Consider the following 21,391-nt stretch of genomic DNA (forward strand, 5'->3'; position numbering starts at 1 on the left):
TAGTCTATTATTCTTGTGATAATGTTCTGCAATCCTTTTGTTAATATTTTATTTACAATTTTTGCATCTATATTCGTTAGGGAAATTGATCTATAGTTTTCTTTCTCTGTTTTGACTCTTCCAAGTTTAGGTATCAGTGTTATATTTCTATCATAAAACCAATTTGGTAGAACTTCTTCTTTGCCTATTTTCCCAAATAGTCCATATGGTATGGCAATTGTTCTCTAAGTGTTTGATAGAATTTGTTTTTAAATTCATCGAGACCTGGAGATTTTTTTTTCCCTAGGTAGTTCATTGATGGCTTGTTCAGTTCTTCAGAGTTGGAATTACTAAGTATTTTACTTCCTCTTCTGTTAATCTGGGAAATTCATGTATGTATGTATGTATGTATGTATATATATATGTATATATATATATATTCATCCTTTTCACTAAATACAGTTGGGTGAAACAGTTCCTTATTACTGTTTTAATTTCCTCTTCATTGGTGGCGAATTCACCCTTTTCAATTTTTAATACTGGTAATTTGGTTTTCTTTTCATTTTTTTTGTAGTCAAATTAAGCAAAGATGTGTCTACTTTGTTGTGTTTTTTTTCCATAAAACCAGCACTCAGTTTTATTTTTTTGAAACAATAGCTTCCTTCATTTCAATTTTAGTAATCTCTCTTTTGGTTTTCACTGTTTCTAATTTGGTATTTTTTTGGAGATTTTAATTTGTTCTTTTCCTACCTTTTTTAGTTGCATGTCCAGTTCATTGATCTCCTCTTTCTCTATCTTATTCATGTAAGCATTCAGAGATACAAAAGGTCCCCTAAGAACCACTTTTGTTTCATGCCATATTTTTGTATGCTGTGTCATTATTGTCATTCTCTTGGATAAAGTTATTGACTTTTTCTATGATTTAATGTTTGACCCACTCTTTCTTTAGGATTAGATTATTTAGTCTTCAATTAATTTTAGTCGATGCTTCCATGGCCGTTATTATATATGTTTTAATGCATCATGATCTGAAAAGGCTGCATTTAACATTTCTGCCTTTCTTCCCTAAATTGTGATATTTTTATGCCCTAGTATATGGCCAACTTTTGTGTAGGTTCTATGTAGTGATGAGAAAAAGGCATACAACTTTCTATCCCCATTCAGTTTTTACAGAAGTCTCCGTATCTAACTTTTATAAAATTCTGTTCCCCTCCTTAATCTATTTCTTTTTTATTTTGAGGTTAGAAGTATCTAGTTCAATTAGGAGTAGGTTGAGGTCCCCTACTAGTGTAGTTTTGCTGTCTTTTTCTTTCTGTGACTCTTTTAACTTCTCCAAGGATTTGGATACTATACCACTTAGTGCAGATACGTTTAGTAATGATATTACTTCATTGTCTATGGTACCTTTCAACAGGATATTGTTTCCTTCGTTATCTCTTTTAATTAGAGGTATTTTAACTTTTGCTTTGTCTGGGATTAGAATTGCTATTCCCGTTTACTTCTGCTGAAGCACAATATATTCTACTCCAGCCTTTTACCTTTACTTTTGTGTATCCCCCTGTTTCATGTGTTCCTTTTTAATTTTAAATGACTTACAAATTTTATTCCAAACTCATCCCAGCCATCCTGATGGATTCAGTCAAGATAATTTGAAGGATAGCATGCATACATGGAGCTCATATTTCTTCCTTTTCAATGAGTGTTAAGGTCATACAATTGAACTTAGAAGTTCTACAGTCAAACAGGGGTTTACAAGAAACATTTTTTCATCTGTTTTTCCTGATTCTACATAAACAGACAGTTCTTGAGATCTCACTAAGTGAAAGGAGCCTCTAGAAACTAATTTCTAGACAGTTGTCCAGCTAAAGATATTATTTTTTAATTTCTTTTTTATTAGTTTGTTAATTTTTAGTTTTCAACATTTATTCCCACAAGATTTTGAGTTTCAAGTTTTCTTTTCATCTCTCTCCTCTCTGCCAATCTGAGATGACATACATTTTGATTGCCCATTCTCCCACTCTGCCCACCCTTCTGTCAACCCCCCCATCCATTTGCTCCTTACTTTTCTGTAGGGTAAAATAGGCAGTTGAGTGTGTATGTTATTCCCTCCTTAAGTCAAATGTGATAAGAAAACAGTTCACTCATTCTCTCTCGCCTCCCCCCTCTTTCCCTCCAACGTGAAACCTTTTTGTGGTGCCTTTTATGCGAGACAGTTTATCTCATTCTATCTCTCCCTTTCTCCTTCTTCTAATATATATCTCTTTCACCCCTTAATTTTATTTTTAGATATCATCGCTTGATATCCAACTCACTCTGTGTCCTCTATCTATCTACCTATCTCTCTCTCTCTCTCTCTCTCTCTCTCTCTTTTTCTATTTCCTCCAAAGATCCTAATACTGAGAAAGGTTTCATGAGTTGCAAATATCATCTTTCCATGTAGGAAGGTAAACAGTTCAACTTTAATAATTCTCTTCTGATTTCTCTTTCCTGTTTACTTTCCATAATGTAGCACTTACACTATATTCACAGTGCCTACAGTTGCTATGAATATGCTAGCATAATTCAGAATCTCAAAATTGACTCTCCACATGGAAGACAGAATCAAAACATCTATTTAAATACCTGTAGTGCCAATGTGATACTCACAGGACCTATGGTGGCCATGAATATGCCAGTGCAATTCTGAATTGTGAAATACAACAGACTCCATAATAGTAACAAAGGAATTTCTACACATTAACAATGCAGAGGGTAATACTATTCCCAAGCCTTCACTCTGTTAGGTTTCCCACAAACCGACTCCCTTAAACAAATCATCTCTCATCAAGCTCTCTCACCCATGCTACACAGCTACCTTTCCCTGCTCTGATTGCTCCCTGACTAACTTCCTCTCATCTCTGCTCTAGCTCTGCCTTTTACTCTTCCATCCTTCCTGCTACACCCATCCAGCAAGCTCCTCCCACCGCATGTGGCTTAGGCTTCCATATGATTTAAGCAGGTCACATGGGCCTATTAATGGATGGGAAAGATCTTTAAATTGAGCAAAAAATTATACAAACAATAAGCAAAAATGCATTATCAGCACAATGCCAGAAAATCAAATCCCAAACCCAAAACTCAAATCCATCATAGCAACAAAGAAATCTATATCCAAGAACAATGCAGGAAATATCACCATTTCCAAGCCTTCTACCTCCTAGAGCTTTCCCAGAAATGAACACTCGTAGTTTTCTGCCTGCCTCCTCTCCATTCCTCAGCTCTAACCATTGTGTCTAATTTCCTCTCAATTCTGTTCCAACCTTCCTGCTCCAACTATTCAGCAAGCTCCTCCCACCACAGACTTCATGTGACTCAAACTCGTGACTTAGCTTTCCATGGGACTTAAGCAAGTCACATGGGTCTACTAATGTATGTGAAAAATCTTCCCATTTACATAACCATTATACATGCTTCTCTTGATGCTTGTATTTGAAAGTCACATTTTCTATTCAACTCTTGTCTTTTCATAAAGAATGACTGAAATCCCTCTGTTTCATTGAATGTACATTTTTACATCTGAAGTATTATATACACTTTTTCTGGGTAGGTCATTCTTGGTTTTAATCCTAACTCCTCTAACCTACAGAATATCATATTCCACATACTTCGATTCCATAATATAGAAGCTGCTAGAATTTTTGTTATATCCTGATTGTGTTCCCACAATACTTGAATTGTTTCTTTCTGACTACTCAAAATATTTTCTCCTTGATCTGAGAACTCCAAAATATGGCTATAATATTAGGAGGAGTTTACCTTTTGGGATCTCCTTCAATAAGTGATCAGTGGATTATTTCTATTTCTATTTTACCCTTTGGTTCTGGCATGTCAGGGCAGTTTTCCTTGATAACTTCTTGGAAGATGGTGTCTAGGTTCTTTTTTTTTGATCATGGCTTTCACGTAGTCCAATAGTTTTTAAATTATCTCTCCTAGATTTATTTTCCAGGTCATTGTGGTTTTTTTTTCCAATGAGATATTTAACATAGTGTTCTATTTTTTTTATTCTTTTTATTTTGTATTATAATTTCTTGAATTCTCATAAAGTTATTAGCTTCCATCTGTTCCATCCTAATCTTTTAGGAATTGTTATTTTTAGTGAGCTTTTGGACATCCTTTTTCATTTGGTTAATTCTGCTTTTTTAAGGCATTCTTTTACTCACAGGCTTTTTGTATTTCTTTTGCCATTTGGTTTAGTCTATTTTTTTCAAAGTATTATTTTCTTCATCATTATTGGGATGATTTTAGCAAGGTGTTGACTCATTTTTTATGATTTTTCTTGCATCACTCTCTTTCTTTTCCCAATTTTTCCTTGACTTAACTTGATTTTCAAAATGTTTTTTGACCTCTTCCATGGCCTGTGACCAATTCATTTTGTTCTGGGAGGCTTTTGATATAAAAGCTTTGACTTTGTTGTCTTCTTCTGCTTGTATATTTTGATCTTCTTTGTCATCAAAGTAAGATTCTGTAGTCTGAGTCTTTTTACACTGTTTGCTCATCCTCTCAGCCAAATACTTGACTTTTAAAAATCTTTGTCAAGGTAGGCATCTGCTTCCAGTGGGGATGGGGGTAAGTACGGGTGTGGGTGTACTGTACCAGGTTTCTGGGGTTTGAATCAACCACTCAGTCTCTTACCATCAGTGGGACTAGAGCTCTGAAAGCAGCATTACCTGCTGCTGCTGCTACTGCCAGTGCTGCCACTGTTCCTGCTGCCACTACCTGCCCTACCTACACCAAGGCTGGTGCAGGACCTCCCTCCTCTTTCATCCAGGTCCCACAGAGTTTTTCCACTGACATTTTATGCTATCTTTGGTGTTTGTGTGTTGAGAAGTATGGAAAATTCCACAACAGCCAGTGATTCAGTTGCCTGATGCCTGCTCCAGCCCTATCAGTACTGGCACACCCATGCTGAAATGTGCTCTGTTTCCAGTCTGATGCAATATACCCTACCTGTTAATCTTTCAGTTTGTATTGGGCTGGAGATTTTTTACACTCTGTAATTTTGTGGGTTCTGTAGCTCTAGAATTTGTTTAGAATCCTTTCTTCCAGGTATTTGTAGGGGTTTGGGGGAGAGCTCAAGCAGGTCCCTGCTTTTATTCCACCATCTTGCCCCTGCACCTCTTCCCCCAAATATGTTTCTTTTAAACAACATACTGTAGGATTATGGTTTCAGTTGATTCTGCTATCCACTTCTGTTTTATGGGAGATTTCATTTCATTCCTGTTCATAGTTAAATTACTATCTGTTTATTTCCATTCTATTCTCCCCATATATGCATTTATTTCTCCCTTCTCTCTTTTCCTTCTCAAAAGAGTTTGTTTTTGACCACCACCTCCTTCAATCTTCCTTCCCTTCTCTCAGCCTGTTCCCTTTGCTTTCCTTTTTCCCTTTCCATTTCTTCCCTGTTTTCTAAATACCCCTTCCTGTTTTCTTCCCCTTTTTGTAATGGGAGTTAAAAATCTTCCTCATCCATTAATAGACCTCAGGTGAGGCTATTAAGGGAAGCTTGATTAGAAGAGTCTTGTTTAGTATGAAGGCCCAGATCATTTGTTAATTGCTAATGAGGCACTAGGTCATGCCCTCAAGCTCTGAAAAGTGTATATATACATACATATATCTATACATATATGTATATATATACACATATACCAAGGTATATACATTATATGTATGTATGTGTGTGTGCATATATATGTATACACACACACACACACACACATATATATTTTTTTTCTAAATGAGATTTTGCTTTGGTGCTCAAATTATTGGAAGAGTGTTTGTGTGACTAGGCCAGAGGAGACTCTGGGAAGTGATCAGAACCCCTCAGCTTTGAAAAACCAGATGTTGGTGCTTCTCACACTGATAAGGATGGATGTATTGCCTATGGTGAAAGAGTTAGAAGCCCTGCCTGTTGGTCTCTCTGTTTTTAATTTCTGCTTGTAATTTCTGTTAGCATTTTCTCTGAAGTTCAGGGTACTGACTTTTCCCCCGAACTAAGTGAATGATGCATGAATTTGAGTAAAATAAAATTGTTTACCCTTATTAAAGTTGCATTCCCTTTAGAAAACCATATCTAGGAACCTGTGCAGCAGACCCTGCTGTGTATGCTGGCGTGCTTGCTGTTATGCCTTTCCCATTCTACGGCCTGTAGGGCAGGTTAGATATCTATACCTAAATGTGTTATTCCCTCCTTGAAGCAAATTCGATGAGAATAAACTTCAAACAATGGTCATTTGCCTCCCATCTTTCCCTCTACTGTAATAGGTCTTTATGCCTCTTCATGTGATGTAATTTACCCTTTTCTGCCTCCTCCTTTCCTCTTCTCCCATTACAACCTCTTTTCACCCTTTAATTAGATTTTTTATCATCATATCAGGTAACTTATACTCACATGTTCTGTCTAGGTATACCTTTTTTCATTTCTTAATGAAGATACTGTTCTTAAGATTAATGAGTACCAAGGAGCCATGGGTTAAAGAGGTCTGCTGTTCCCAAAGCTGGCCTAACATGAGGAAGCCCTGCCAGGTGGGAGCCAGCTGTGATATTGGAGTTGGAAATAGATTCCACTGTCCCACTCTGACAAAACAAACCACATGGAGCTGCTCATAGCATAGTGTGGAGGATTGGAACTAATCTGCCCTTGAAGCTGTGTCCTAGGACATCCTTTCAGTGTCAAGGGCAGCAATATCCTCCCAGTTCCTGAGGCTTGCAACCCAGCTATCCTTCTTATCCTCCTCACACTTCTAAATAGAACAAAACTTCTCATTTTGGAATTATACCTAAGACAAGTTAATGTGATAGCACCTGGCTGCCCTGGATGAGTTTGTTACCTATCCCAGGACTATTACACTAACCTCCTTATTTGTCTTGAAAGAGTTCTGAAAGATTTAGCAAACACTGCTCAACATCTCTGACCTAGTTCTGAGTGATGTACCCCCTGTTCCTACTTTGGCTCATATTGCCTGGATAGCAGCAGATGGAGAGGAAACCTATGAGTCAGGAGTGACACCCCACCCTTGCATCACAAGTGGAAGCACAGCCCGCTGTTTGTCATGCAGTGCAGTGTCTCAGTGCCCAGCCTTCGAGGGCTGGAAGACAGGCTCCTGGTCTTGAAGAAGCCTGGCCTACCAACCCTGAGCAGAACCACTGAATTACAAGATGAGCTAAATCACCTACACAGCCAGATTACCAAGTTTGTGGCAGCAAATGCAACCTTGGTTTCATTAACACCAGATCTCTTCTCTTCAGGAAGTTCAAATGTCTCTTCTCCCTTACCTTGTTTTGGGTCCTCACTCCACTCTACAACTTTCTTTGTCATTAGCGACATCACAGAAGAGGACGAGTTAGAAAGGACTGAGCTTTCATCCGTTCCCATGCTTTGTTCCACCAGCTCCGAATATTGTAAAACTGACTCCAAAGCTGCCTACATCCCGGTTGAAGATGACGACTGTGTGTCTGTCTGAAAGATTAGCGGCTTTTCAGACATGATGGGCATCCTGAAGGACATTCACCTGATAAAACAGAGACTAGACCTGAGTTGGAGTTTGATGAAGAAAGAAGCCCCAGCTATCCTCATTTCAGAGGTGTTGAGGAGAAAGTTTGCTCTGAAGGAAGAGGATATCAGCATGAAAGGGAACTGATGACCCCTTCTTTGGCGCCCTTCATATGGCCTTTTCTCTATAATCTGTCTCACAACAGATACCTCTGCCTTGCAGTTAGAAATGTCCTTCCACATTGGAAAACACTAATAGGCTAGAAATGGGGAGAAGAGAGATAAGCTGAACTGATTCCCCGTACTTCAAACCTTAGCAGAACTTTTAAGGATGGTGTTCTAAAGATAGTTTTGAGTTGTGGGTTTGGAGATAATCAGGCATGTTGCTTTAGTTGTTTTATGCTGAAGAACAAGACGGAAGTTTTAGTTTTCTTCCTCATGTGAAAATAGGCCCCAGATCGATGACTAGCTTCACTGCACTATCTACCTAGCTCCAGGTCTCAACTGGGTACATGTAATATGTCTCTCTGGTTCAGTTGCTTCTTTGCAGGGAATGAGGGTTTTGGGGAACCCCAAGTTCTTCTCAATACCAGTCATAAACCAAGACTTGTCCCCTGCCCTCATGCACCAACACCCAGCTGTGCTCAGGTCTCCTGCAGGTCCTGTAGCTCCAACTGATGAACAGATTCCTGGAAGGCCAGGGCTATTTATTTGTTCTTAAAACACATTTTGTAATATTGTAAAGATACAAATCTTTCCATTACCTCCCAGGATCCTTGTGACCTCCTCATTGCCACAGCATTAATGTCTTGTTTCACTCCCATTGAGGGATATCATCGAGGAAGAGAGGAGGGAGCTGTGCTTCATTTGGGACCACTTTAACCCATGTTAAGTCATGGCAAAGTCCTCATCGAAAACACTTAATGTATGGCCCAGTCTTACTTTGGGCCTGTTTAGTAAGGTATGTGTACGTGTGTGGTGTTTGGGTTGAAGTACTTACTTGATATTAACGAAAATTTTGAGTGGCCAAAAAAAAGATTTATGAGTACCATCTTCCTATGGAGGTGTGTAAACAGTTTGTTCTTATTGAATAACATTTTTTTTCACTTTCCTTTTGCCTTTTTATGTCTCTCTTTAATCTTGTATTGGAAGATCAAATTTTCTGTAGAGCTTTATTCTTTTCATCAGGAAGGTCTGACAATCCTCTATTTCATTGAATATCCATTCCTTTGCCTGAAAGATTATGCCCAATTTTTCTGGGTAGTTTATCCTTCGTTGTAATACAAGGTCCTTTGCCTTAAGGAATATCTTATTGCAAGCTCTCTCCTCTTTATTTAGAAGTTTCAAGGTCCTATAGTTCCTCATTGTTGTTCCAAAATATTTGAACCCTTTCTTTCTGGCTGCCTGAAGTATTTTCTCTTTGACCTGAAAATTCTGGAATTTGGCTATAATATTCCTTGGTGTTTTCAATTTGGGATCTCTTTCAGGAGGCATTCAGTGGATTCTTTTGATGACTACTTTGCCTTCTGATTCTAGGACCTCGAGACAGTTTTCCTTATAGATTTCTTGGAAAAATACTGCCCAATCTCTTTTTTTCATCATGGCTTACAGGTAGACCAACAATTTTTCAATTACCACTCTTGGGTCTATTTTCTGGATCAGTCTTTTTTTCCATTGAGCTATTATGCATTTTCTTCTATTTTTCATTCTTTTGATTTTGTTTGACTGATTCTTGATGCCTCAGAGTCTTTAGGTTCTATGTGACAAATTCTAATTTTTAACCAGTTGTTTTCTTCAGTTAGCTTTTGTACCTCCTTTTCCATCTTGCCAATTCTAGTTTTTAAGGAATTGTTTTCTTCAGCATATTTTGTTTTTCTATTTTGTCAATTGTATTTTGAATAGAATTGTTTAGTTTTTCTTCTACCCCTCTAATTTGACTTCTAAAGTCCTTGTTGAACTCATCCAAGAAGGCTTTTTGGTCTTCAGACCAATTCATATTCCCTTTTGAGTTTTGAGATATGGATATATCATTTTTTCAGAATAGGCTGTTTTTCTGAAGGGCTTTTATGTTAATTTTTGCCATTCCTTGAACTATCACTTCAGTCTTGTGGTCCTTCAACTCTAATGTCCTTAAAAACTCTATAGAAACAGATCAAATGAATTTTAGGTCTGCCAAAACCTTTTAGTTCAACACTTTATGTAATTACCATCCATATTATATTTCATAATCATAACATTCCAGACTTGCGAATACCAAGGTCAATTCAGTTAGTTTACCATTGATGAAAGGGAAATCCCCAATATTTAAAAATTAGTCAAAATAATACAATTAATGTAAGCATGGGATTAGGGCCCATATATTTCAACTGGGAACTATTTCAAAACTTTTACTTTTTAAAAATTTATGTATTTTTATTTTCTTAAATTAATTTATTTAACTTTTAACATTGATTTTCACAAAATTTTAGGTTCCAAATTTTCTCCCCTTTTGTCCCCTCCCCCCACCCCAGAACACCGAGCATTCTAATTGCCCCTATCACCAATCTGCCCTCTCTTCTATCATCCCTCCCTTCCCTTGTCTCCATCTTCTCTTTTGTCCTGTAGGGCCAGATAACTTTCTATACCCCTTTACCTGTATTTCTTATTTCCTAGTAGCAAGAACAGTACTTGACAGTTGTTGCTAAAACTTTGAGTTCCAACTTCTCTTCATTCCTCCCTCCCCACCCATCCGCACTGGGAAGGCAAGCAACTCAATATAGGCCATATATGTGGAGTTTTGCAAATGACTTCCATAATAGTCGTGTTGTATAAGACTAACTACATTTCCCTCCATCCTATCCTGCCCCTCTTTTCTTCTATTCTCTCTTCTGACTTTGTCCCTCCCCAAAAGTGTTGACTTCAAATTGCTCCCTCCTCCCACTGCCCTCCCTTCCATCCTCCCCCCCATCCTGCTTATCGCCTTCTCCCCCACTTTCCTGTTTTGTAAGACAGATTTTCATACCAAAATGAGTGGGCATTTTATTCTTTCCTTGAGTCGAATGTGATGAGAATAAGCTTTATGTTTTCTCTCTCACCTACCCCATTTTTCTCTCTACTGAAAAGTATTTTACTTGCCTCTTTTATGATAGATAATTTGCCCCATTCCATTTCTCCCTATCTCCTCCCAATATATTCCTTTCTCACCCCTTAATTTCATTTTTTTAGATGTGATCCCATCCTATTCAACTCACCTTGTGCTCTCTCTCTCTCTCTCTCTCTCTCTCTCTCTCTCTCTCTCTCTCTCTCTCTCTGTGTGTGTGTGTGTGTGTGTGTGTGTGTGTGTGTATAATCCCACCAACTACCCAGATACTGAAAAAAGTTTCAAGAGTTACAAATATTGTCTTTCCATGTAGGAATGTAAACAGTTCAACTTTAGAAAGTCCCTTATGATTTCTCTTTCCTGTTTACCTTTCCATGCTTCTCTTGATTCTTGTGGTTGAAAGTCAAATTTCTTTTCAGTTCTGGTCTTTTCATCAAGAATGCTTCAAAGTCTTTTATTTCACTGAAAGACCATTTTTTCCCCCGAAGTATTATACTCAGCTTTGCTGGGTAAGTGATTCTTGGTTTTAGTCCTAATTTCTTTGACTTCTGCAATATCATATTCCACACCCTTTTATCCCTTAAGGTAGAAGCTGCTAGATCTTGTGTTATCCTGATTGTGTTATTCTCATACTCACATTACTTCTAGTTTCTCCTTGACCTGGGAACTCTGGAATTTGGCTATAATGTTCCTAGGAGTTTCTCTTTTTGGATCTCTTTCAGGCAGTGATTGGTGGATTCCTTGAATACTTATTTTGCCCTCTGGTTCTAGAATATCAGGGCAGTTTTCCATGATAATTTCATGAAAGATGATGTTTACCCTTTTTTTGACCATGGCTTTCAGGTAGTCCCATAATTTTTAAATTGTCTCTCCTGGATCTATTTTCCAGGTCAGTTGTTTTCCCAATGAGATATTTCATGTTATCTTCCATTTTTTCATTCTTTTGGTTTTGTTTTGTGATTTCTTGGTTTCTCATAAAGTCACTAGCCTCCATCTGTTCCATTCTAATTTTAAAGAACTATTTTCTTAAGTGAGCTTTTGACCCTCCATTTCCATCTAGCTAATCCTGCTTTTTAAAGCATTCTTCTCCTCATTGATTTTTTGAACCTCTTTTGCCCGTTGAGTTAGCCTATTTTTAAAGGTGTTATTTTCTTCAGCATTTTTTTGGGTCTCCTTCAGCAAGGTGTTGATCTGCTTTTCATGCTTTTCTTGCATGTCTCTCATTTCTCTTCCCAGTTTTTCCTCCACCTCTCTACCTTGATTTTCAAAATCCTTCTTGAGCTCTTCCATAGCCTGAGACCATTGAATATTTATTTTATCTTCTGGCCGGCTCAGTGGTGAGGGTCCTGACCTGCAGGACAACTCTATCTCAGACGTGCAGTGATGAGATGGGAAGCAGAGATGGTAGAAGCTCCATTTATTAATAGCCAGTCCAAGCCTTATATGCAAGTTCAGCCCAAGTTCTATACTCATGGCTAGCTTGTGCTCATATACTCTCAGCCAATAATTCTAAAGATCACTTGGATGTTCCCTTATATGCTCAGAGTGGATACTCTCTTTGCCTGGAAGGCTGTGAGGGTACTGTAATGTCTTGGAGGGCCGAACCTGCTGAGTCAGCTCAAGAGTCTAGGCGAGAGGGCTTATTAGACCATCCCTAGCCCCTCAAACTGCTGTGGTCCTCTAGAAGTTCCTTACCATTTTGGATGTTTGGTATACAGAAGCCTTGACTTTTATGTCTTTCCCTGATGGTAGGCATTGTTCCTCCTCATCTGAAAGGATGGGAGAAGATATCTGTTCACCAAGAAAATGACCTTCTATAGTCTTATTTTTTTTCCTTTTTTGGGCATTTTTCCAACCAGTTACTTGACTTTTGGGTCCTTTGTCAAGAGTAGGGTATACTCTGGGAATCTATAAGATCTCAGTTCCTCCTAGGTTGCACAATCAAGTGTGTACATTGGTCTGGGAGCAAGCAGAAATTTTTGTACCCAGAATCTTAGTAGAGTATCCTCTCTACAGCCACCTGGCCTCCAGTTCCACCAAGCCAGCACTGGGGGCTGATTCAGATAAGCTGTAGGGGTAGGGCTGCCACTCAGTGTAAGATAAAGATCAGCTGCGCAGATCTCCCAGGAGTATTAGGTGGGGGCAGGGCCTCCACACAGTGCTGAGGTAAGAATCAACTGCTCAGTGTCCCCAGGGGTTTTACGATCCAACAATGGATGCAGACTGCTGTAGGGGCTGCTGTGGATGCTGCTGCCGCCTGCCTGATATGATTTCTATGGCTGCTGCCTGAGTCCAGAGCTATGGGAAGGCCCTTCTCCTTTCCTGGCCAGCTGAAAAAACCCTCTCATTGACCTTTGGCACCTGTTGGTTGAAGGATCTGTGAACTGCTGCTACTGCAACTGGGGATTCACCCCGAGGCCTGCTGTCTTCCTCCTCCCGGAGCCAGGTCTTGCTGCCAAGGCTAGGCTAGACTCTGCTTCGTGTCTGGTGTGACAGGTGTGGCAGATGTTTCCCGTTGGCCTTTCAGGCCACCCCTCTGCTATGTTGTTCTGTGGCTTCTGCTGCTTTAGAATTTGTTGAGAGCCTTCCTTTACAGGTATTTTATGGGCTATAGGGGAAGAACTAGTATATGTGGATCTTTCTACTCTGCCATCTTGGCTCGGCCCCCCCACCATCACAAATTTAAATGTATATCAATTTCAATTGCTATCTAATTAATTACCTAAAAATAAGCAATATCAGTGCACATTTAAGTATTTCAACAATATTGAAAGTTCACAGGCAGTTGCCAGTAAATAGCAGCAGCAACTACTAACTTTCCCACCACTCACCTCTCTTAGAACTTTAATGTCTATTCTCAAGAGGTGTCCTGGCCAAGAAGAAAAAGAAAAAAAAGGGCTTCCTTAATCTTTCAGAAAAAAAGGTCATATTTTGTCTTTTATCTGTGTGTTTAGTTTTTCTCCAGGCATGACCATTTAGAATATTTCCAAATTAACAATAACATTACCACTTTCAACAGGAATCTCTTCCTCTTAAAAATATATAATAGGAAAGGATAAGGGAAGAGATATTCATTAAGTACCTAATGTATGCCAGATGGTTTATAAATATGATGTCATTTTATCCTCCTAAAATCCATGTGACATAAGCACTATTATTATTCCATTTTAAAGTTTAATAAACTGAAGTAGACAGTGGTTTAATGAATTGACCAGGGTGTGATGGAAATCAAAATAGGATCTTTTTCATTTTCATTTTAGTATAACTAAGTCCCTCTGATTGAATCCTGTCTTTAACTATCAAGAGTCTTTACAAGGAATAAAGTAAAGAAACAAGTTTTTTAAACAGTGTGTATATGTGGATTGTTAACTATTTTAATTCGATTAAAGATCTTTCCCACCCACTGATGGATCTGCCCACTGTGAGAAGCTTGATTAGGGGAGCTATTTTGTAGGAGGATCCCAAGTACCTTTTTTTAAATCTGTTGAGGCACTGGGTAAAAGAGTCGTGATGCCCTCTGACTCTAAAAATGGTATAAATAGTCTAAGTTAAGGTTTTACTTTGGGGCTTAGTTTTTGTAATAAAATTTGAGTGCCAGATGAGGACACTAGGACTCCACTAAGGATCCCCCCTCTTTGAGAACTTTGATGTCATGCTTCCCTCTCTGGTAATTATGGTCAGATAATTACAACTGTCTGTTGAATTATGGTCAGGCACATGAAGCCATGTCTGTCAATTACCTTGGGGCTTACAGACTGGCAGTGTTTGTTTGGCCAGATGAGGCCTGTGGGAAGCTTTTAAAAAGCCCCCTGGCTCTGAGAACCCAGATGATGTGTTTCTCTGTCTACTAACTATTTTCAGACAGTTGGGGTTCAATTATCTGTTGAATTCAGACAGAGGAAGCCATGTCTGTTGATCTTTTGATTTCCCTTTATTTTCTTTGAAATTCCCCTAAAGTAACTGAATGATATATGTGCTTAGTTAAAGGAATGGCACATGTGCTTGATTAAAGTGATTGTTAGCCCCTCAAAAATTACCTTTCCTTTTATGAACTCAGATCTAAGAACCTCTGATAGGAGGCCTCCCCGTGTATGCTAGGGTGTTTACTGATACACAGGGCAGCAGAGCAATTATGTGATGCAGAATTCCAGTTCAAGTCTTTGTGTATCCCCGCTCAGTATTCCATCTACATGGCAACTTAGCTTTGGGAGTGACTATCAATGCAAGGTTACAGAGAAAATAAGTTATTTTTTCTGCTCAAGCCCTCAGTAAAAAACTTCACAATTAAAGGTGTGTATTCTACTCTGCTATTACTGTCTTACGTTCCTCGGAGAGTATGCAGTGACAGCCGTGGTCCTGGATTCAGGAAGACTCCTTTGGAGGGGAAGGCAGCCTGCTGCTTTGACTGTTCTCCATGCCCAGAATGGCAGATCTCCAGTTGGACGGGTGAGCTTCTTCAGGGAACTCCTTTCTAATAGCCATTGATACAGAAAATAACAGCACGTATTCTTTTACAGTCACCTATGACCCCCATGAACTTTAGTTAATGTTGAGGGATCATATGAGAACAAAGGACTCCAGAGGATATTATTTTTATTTCTTTCTTTTTCTTTTATTTATTTCCCAATTACACGTAAAAACAGTTTTCAGCATTTTCTCTTAAAACTTGGAGTTCCAAATCTTCTCCTTCTCTCCCTCCCCATGCCCACTATTGAGAAGGCAAGCAGGTCAGTATAGGTAATACATGTGTAGTCATTCCAAAAAGTTCCATATTATTGTGAAAGATAACACAGACCAAAAGAAAAACCTCAAGAAATTAAAGTTTAAAAAAAAACATGCTTCAATCTCTATTCAGACGACATTCCTTCTTTATCTAGGTAGAGCTAGCATTTTTCATCATAAATCCTTCAGTTTTGTCCTAGATATTACTGGGAATATCTATATTATTCACAGTTGATCATTTTACAATATTACTGATACATCAAACAGAGTAAAATTCACGTTTCTTCAACTCATGTAAGCCTTTCCAGTTTTTTTCTGAGAGCATCCTGCCCATCACTTTTTAAAATATAATAGTATTCCATCATAACTACATTCATCAATATATTGTCATTCCCTAATTGATGGGCATCTCCTCAATTTCTAGTTCATTTCTCCCAGAAAAGAGCTATAAAAACATTTTGAACATATCTCTAATTTTCTTGGCGACATCTTATCTTTACCATTCTACCGTTTTCTTCCATTTATTTTCATTGTACATTTTAGAAAACATTATCTCTTCCAGCTGTTCTCTAGAACTCTATATTCAGTTGGATTGATCTTTTTCTTCATTTAACTTTCACTTTCTTTTTTTCCACAGCTATTTGTAAAGCCACATCAGACAGTTATTTTGCTTTCTTGTTCTTTTTTCTTTTGGAAGCTTTGTTGTTCTTGTTGTTGCTGTCTCCAGAAAAATTAATCTCTGCCCATAGTTCTTCAGGCACTCTACCATATCTAATCTCTTTAGTCCATGTATCACTTGGGAGCGATGGTGGAGTAGAAGGATGGACCTGTAAAAGCTCTCCCCCATAGCCCATAAAATACCTGTAAAAATGACTCTAAACAAATTCTAGAGCAGCAGATGCCACGAAACGACAGAGTGAGAGACTTCTAGCCCAAGACACCCTAGAAGACCATGAGGAAAGGTCTATCACACTGGGCATGGAACAGAGTGCAGCCCTGCCTTGGCCAAGTATTGCAGTAGGGGCAGGACTAGAGTAGGCCTCAAGGGGCAGAATCCCCAGCAGCACCTGTGGTTCTCAGATTGCTCAATCCACAATCATCAAAGACAGCTTCAATCGTCAGTGAGAAAGCTCGTTCACGTGAGCAAGAAGGGAACATGATCTGGCCCCTCCACTAGCAGCCACTGCTGCAGCAGCCCCCACTTTTGGAGCCCTCTGCCTAAATCCCCTGGAGGAATCAAGCTGTTGATCTGGATCTCAACCCTGAATGAATGTCCTGGGGTGAGGAGAAGGTCTAGCTGGCATGGTGGATTTGGAGGTGATTGTGTAGTGAGAATTCTACTCATAGATCCTGGGCAGAAAGCCTCTTCTTGCTCCCAGACCAGAGCACAGGCCTGGAGAGGAGAAAGGTCCTCTCCCTTGATTGTGCCACCTTGGAGAAACTAAGAAATTACAGGTACCTAGAGTATACCCTCCTCTTGATGAAGGACTCAAAATTCAAGTAATTGGCTGGGAAAATGCCCCCAAAAGGGAAAAAATAAAACTATAGAATGTTGCTTTCTTGGTGAACAGGTATTTTCTTCCATCCCTTCAGATGAGGAAGAACAATGTATACTATCAGAGGAAGACATCCAAGTTAAGGCTTCTGCATCCAATACCTCCAAAATAAATATGCAGTGGTCTCAGGCCATGGAAGAGCTGAAAAAGGATTTTGAAAATCAAGTAAGAGTAGTAGAGGAAAAATTGGACAGAGAAATGAGAGTAATGCAAGAAAATCATGAAAAACAAGTCAACAATTTGCTAAATTCATGAAGAAAATAACACCCTTAAAAACAGACTAACTCAAGTAGCAAAAGAAGTCAAAAAAACCAATGAGGAGAAAAATGCTTAAAAAGCAGAATTAGCCAAATGGAAAAGGAGGCTTACAGGCTCACTGAAGAAAATAGTTCTCTAAAAATTAGAATGGAGCAGATGGAAGCTAATGATTTTATGAGAAACCAAGAAATTACAAAACAAAACCAAAGAGTGGGAAGTAGAAGACAATGTGAAATATCTCATTGGAAAAACAACTGACCTGGAAAATAGATCCAGGAAAGACAATTTAAAAATATGGGACTTCCTGAAAGCCATGGGGTAAAAAGAGTCTAGACATCATTCTTCATGTAATTATCAATGAAAATTGCCCTGATGTTCTAGAACCAGAGGCTAAAATAAATGTTGAAAGAATCCATCAATCACCTCTTGAAAGAGATCCCAAAAGGAAAACTCTGAGGAAAATTGCAATCAAATTCCAGAGTTCCCAAGTCAAGGAGAAAATATTGCAAGCACTTGAAAAGATCAGTTCGAATATTGTGTATACAATACAGAGTATACAATCAGGATAACACAAGATCTAGCAACTTCTACATTCAGGGATCGAAGGGCTTGGAATATGATATTCCAGAAGTCAAAGGAACTAGGACTAAAACCAAGAATCACCTATCCAGCAAAACTGATTATAATACTTTAGGAGAAAAATGGTCATTCAGTGAAATAGAGGACTTTCAAGTATTCTTGAAGAAAAAGACCAGAGAGAGTGAATGGAAAATTAGACTTTCAAACACAAGAATCAAGATAATCTTGAAAAGGTAAACAGAAAAGAGAAATCGTAAGGGACTTAGTAAGGGACTTACTAAGGTTGAACTATTTACATTCTTATATGGAAAGATCATATATGTAACTCTTGAAACTTTTCTCAGTATTTGGGTCGTTGGAGGGAGTATACACACATATATACATACATACTATAGATAGATGACAGATAGATAGATAGACAGATAGACAGATAGATAGAGGGCATGGAATGAGTTGAATAGGAAGGGAAAATATCTAAAAAAATAAAATTAAGAGGTGAGAGAGGATTGTATTGGGTGGAAAAAGGGAGACGTGGAATTGGGCAAACTATATCCTATAAAAGAGGCAAGAAAAGGATTTTTCAATGAAGGGGAAAAGGGGAGAGGTAAGAGGGGAAAAAGTGAAGCTTAGTCTCATCACATTTGGCTTAAGGAGGAAATATTATGCACACTCAATTTGGTATAAAATCTACCTTACAAAACAGGAAAGTAGGGGAGAAGGGGAGAAGTGGGGGTGGGGGGATGATAGAAGAGAGGGCAAATGGGAGGAGGGAGTAATTAGAAGTAAATACTTTCGAGGAAGGACAAGGTCAAAAGAGAGAATAGAATAAATGGGGGGCAGGATAGGATGGAGGGAAATATAGTTAGTCTTACACAACATGACTATTACGGAAATCTTTTGCAAAACTACACATATATAGCATATATTGAATTGCTTCCCTTCTCAGTGGGAATGGGTGGTGAGGGAAGAAGGGAGAGAAGTTGGAATTCAAAGTTTTAGGAACAAAGAATTGTTTTTGCATGCAACTGGGAAATGAGAAATACAGGTAATGGAGTATAGAAATCTATCTTGCCCTACAAGAAAAGAGAGAAGATGGGGATAAGGGAAGAGAGGGGTGTGACAGAAGGGAGGCCAGATTGAGGGACGGGTAATCAGAATGCATGGTGGTTTTGGGTGGAGGAGGGGAGAGATGGGGGAAAAATTTGGAACTCAAAATTTTGTAGAAATGAATGTTGAAAACTAAAAATAAATAAGTATTCAAAAATCTATGTATCACTCTACTACATATTCATAAAACATTTATTTAGGCCATCTCTATAGAGTATGATGCTTTTCCCTACTTTCTCCAATTTATGTCTGAATTTTGCAATGAGAATTTCATTCCCATCTACATACAGCTTCAGGTCTTATTTTAACTGACTCCATTGAATATTTGTCCACTATGACATCAAAATATCTAAGCAATCTGATTTGGGCATTAACTATATGGTGATACCTACATGTAGTCATCCTTTTGTTTGTTGAAAAAGATGGTTTGTTATGATCAGTAGGTTATCCTGACAAAACTATATTAATGTCTTCCCTGCTTCATTTATACCTCAAGACCAAACTTGCATGTTATTCCAATTATCTTTGGATTACCTACTTTTGCATTCTAATCCCCTCTGATGAATGTGGCATCCTTTTTGGTGTTCCTTCTAGAAGATGTTGTACATCTTCACAGACCTGATTGACTTTGGCCTCTTCAGCATCAGGGGTTAGAGTATAGATCTGAATTTCTGTGATGTTGAATAATTTTCCTTGGATTTAAACAGATATCATTCAGTCATTCTTGAGATTACTTTCCAGTACTGCTTTTCTCATCCTTTTATTGACTATAAGGGCTACTCCATTTATTCTTATGGATTCTTGACACAGTAGTATATGTAATGGTCACCATTCCCATCCATTTAAGTTTACTGACATTCAGGATATGATGCTTAATCTTTCTATCTCCTGTATGACCACATCCACCCTACCTTGGTTCATGGACCTTATATTCCATGTTTCTATGCAGTGTTGATCTTTATAGCATCAGACTTTCCATTATTCATCACACATCCACAGTCAACATTCCTTTCTGCTTCTTTCCAGCTGCTACATTTGTTCTGGAAGTACTTGTAGTTGTTCTCCATGCTTTCCCGGCAGTATTGGACACTTTTGAAATTGGAGGGTTCGTCTTACAGTGTCATTTCTTTTATCATTTTAATACTGTCCAAGGAGCTTTCTTGGCAAATATTTTGAAATGGCTTGTCATTTCTTTCTCCAGCACATTGGGCAGAAGTCATGTGGTCTCCCAAAGTTGTGGAAAGACAAGGGCAAAAGTCCCACAGGCTTGGCAGAGAGATTTGAACTATGATCTTCAAAAATGGAAGGAAAACCCAAATCAGTGAGCCCAATGATGCATCTAAATATTTCAGGGTTTCAGGAAGTTAAGGGAAAAATTTTGAAAGCAGTCATATTAGGAAAATTAATGTTTAAAATGAAAAATAAAGAAATTAATGTTTCAATGGCTGACTTCAGACATCATGGATAATCTTGGTTTATATTGTGGTCAAGGAGGGAGGTTCTTAACTCTTGTGGGTGTAATGGAAAATGAGTCATAACTCTAATTATTTTCTCTAACTTATGGAGATTATTTAAGAGGCAAAACTGCTCATAACTCACGCAGTGACGATCTTAAAAGATATCTTTTCTTCATGCTTTCTTTCACACATGACACCCAAAACAATTCCATAATGCTATAAGATTCCACATGGGCTAACCAAAGAGTGAAACATATATGTCCTGATTTAACAGCCCGGTATATGCTTTTTTCTCTTTGCTTCTTTGTCCCGTTCACATACAAAGTTTGGTCCACAGAATACTCAGACTTGCTAGAGAATGCTCAAAGCAATAGGCCTTTTATCTTTGTCCATTTTAATCAATGTAATAAGAAGTGGTGATAGGGCCAGGGATTTGGACTAGATTTGTGACTTCACTACTAAAGGGCACTCCTGGATGAGCAACATCACAGATCAACAGCTTATTTAAAGGTTAAAGTTTCCTAGAGCATTGAGGGGTTGAGTGACTTCCACGGCATTAGAAGAGCATATGCATCAGAGACAGGACTTGAATCCTAGTCTCTCTGGCTTGGCCATCAGCTCTCTACCAACTACACCGCACTATACTTGAAGCAACAACATAAAATAATAGATTTAGGAGGGTAACTGGGACAAACTCAGAATGGGTGAATACACACCTGGATCACAGAGCTTGTGTACCCACTTTCTCATCAGACATTGGGAGAAGACCGGATGCTTTCATAACTTATCCAATGCAATTGAAAGTGAATCTTGCCTTAGATTGTTTTCAAGTCAAAATAGTAGGGACAAGAGAAAAGTCTAGCAAAGGCGCATTCTATGAAAAGTTCCTACAATGTGTATAAAGTTTACACTCCCCAAAATCTCATCTACTGCCTTGTTGTATATAGACATTAATCTCTCCCTTGAAGTGAGGCTTGTTTCCTGAAGTGATGATGATGTTAATTGTTGTTATTATAATCAATATTTATATAGCCCTTCAATTTTATGCTTTATATATGCTCTCAAATTTGAAGCACACAACAACTCTTTGAGGCATGTGCTATGGTTATTCTCATGTCACTGATGT

At 38.4% G+C, this 21,391-nt stretch overlaps 1 protein-coding gene across 1 annotated transcript in view; it reads left to right on the top strand.

The window, feature by feature from the left end:
• Positions 1-21,391, top strand: part of LOC140502135 (vomeronasal type-2 receptor 26-like) — a 56,642-nt gene that overhangs the window by 33,330 nt on the left and 1,921 nt on the right. Inside the window, 2 exon segments of the mRNA XM_072606485.1 lie at positions 7,074-7,464; positions 14,877-15,032. Of these exon segments, the coding sequence (XP_072462586.1) occupies positions 7,074-7,464; positions 14,877-15,032 (547 nt within the window).

The sequence above is a fragment of the Notamacropus eugenii genome, chromosome 4 (assembly GCF_028372415.1).
Source record: "Notamacropus eugenii isolate mMacEug1 chromosome 4, mMacEug1.pri_v2, whole genome shotgun sequence".
In the NCBI taxonomy this organism is placed as follows: domain Eukaryota; kingdom Metazoa; phylum Chordata; class Mammalia; order Diprotodontia; family Macropodidae; genus Notamacropus; species Notamacropus eugenii.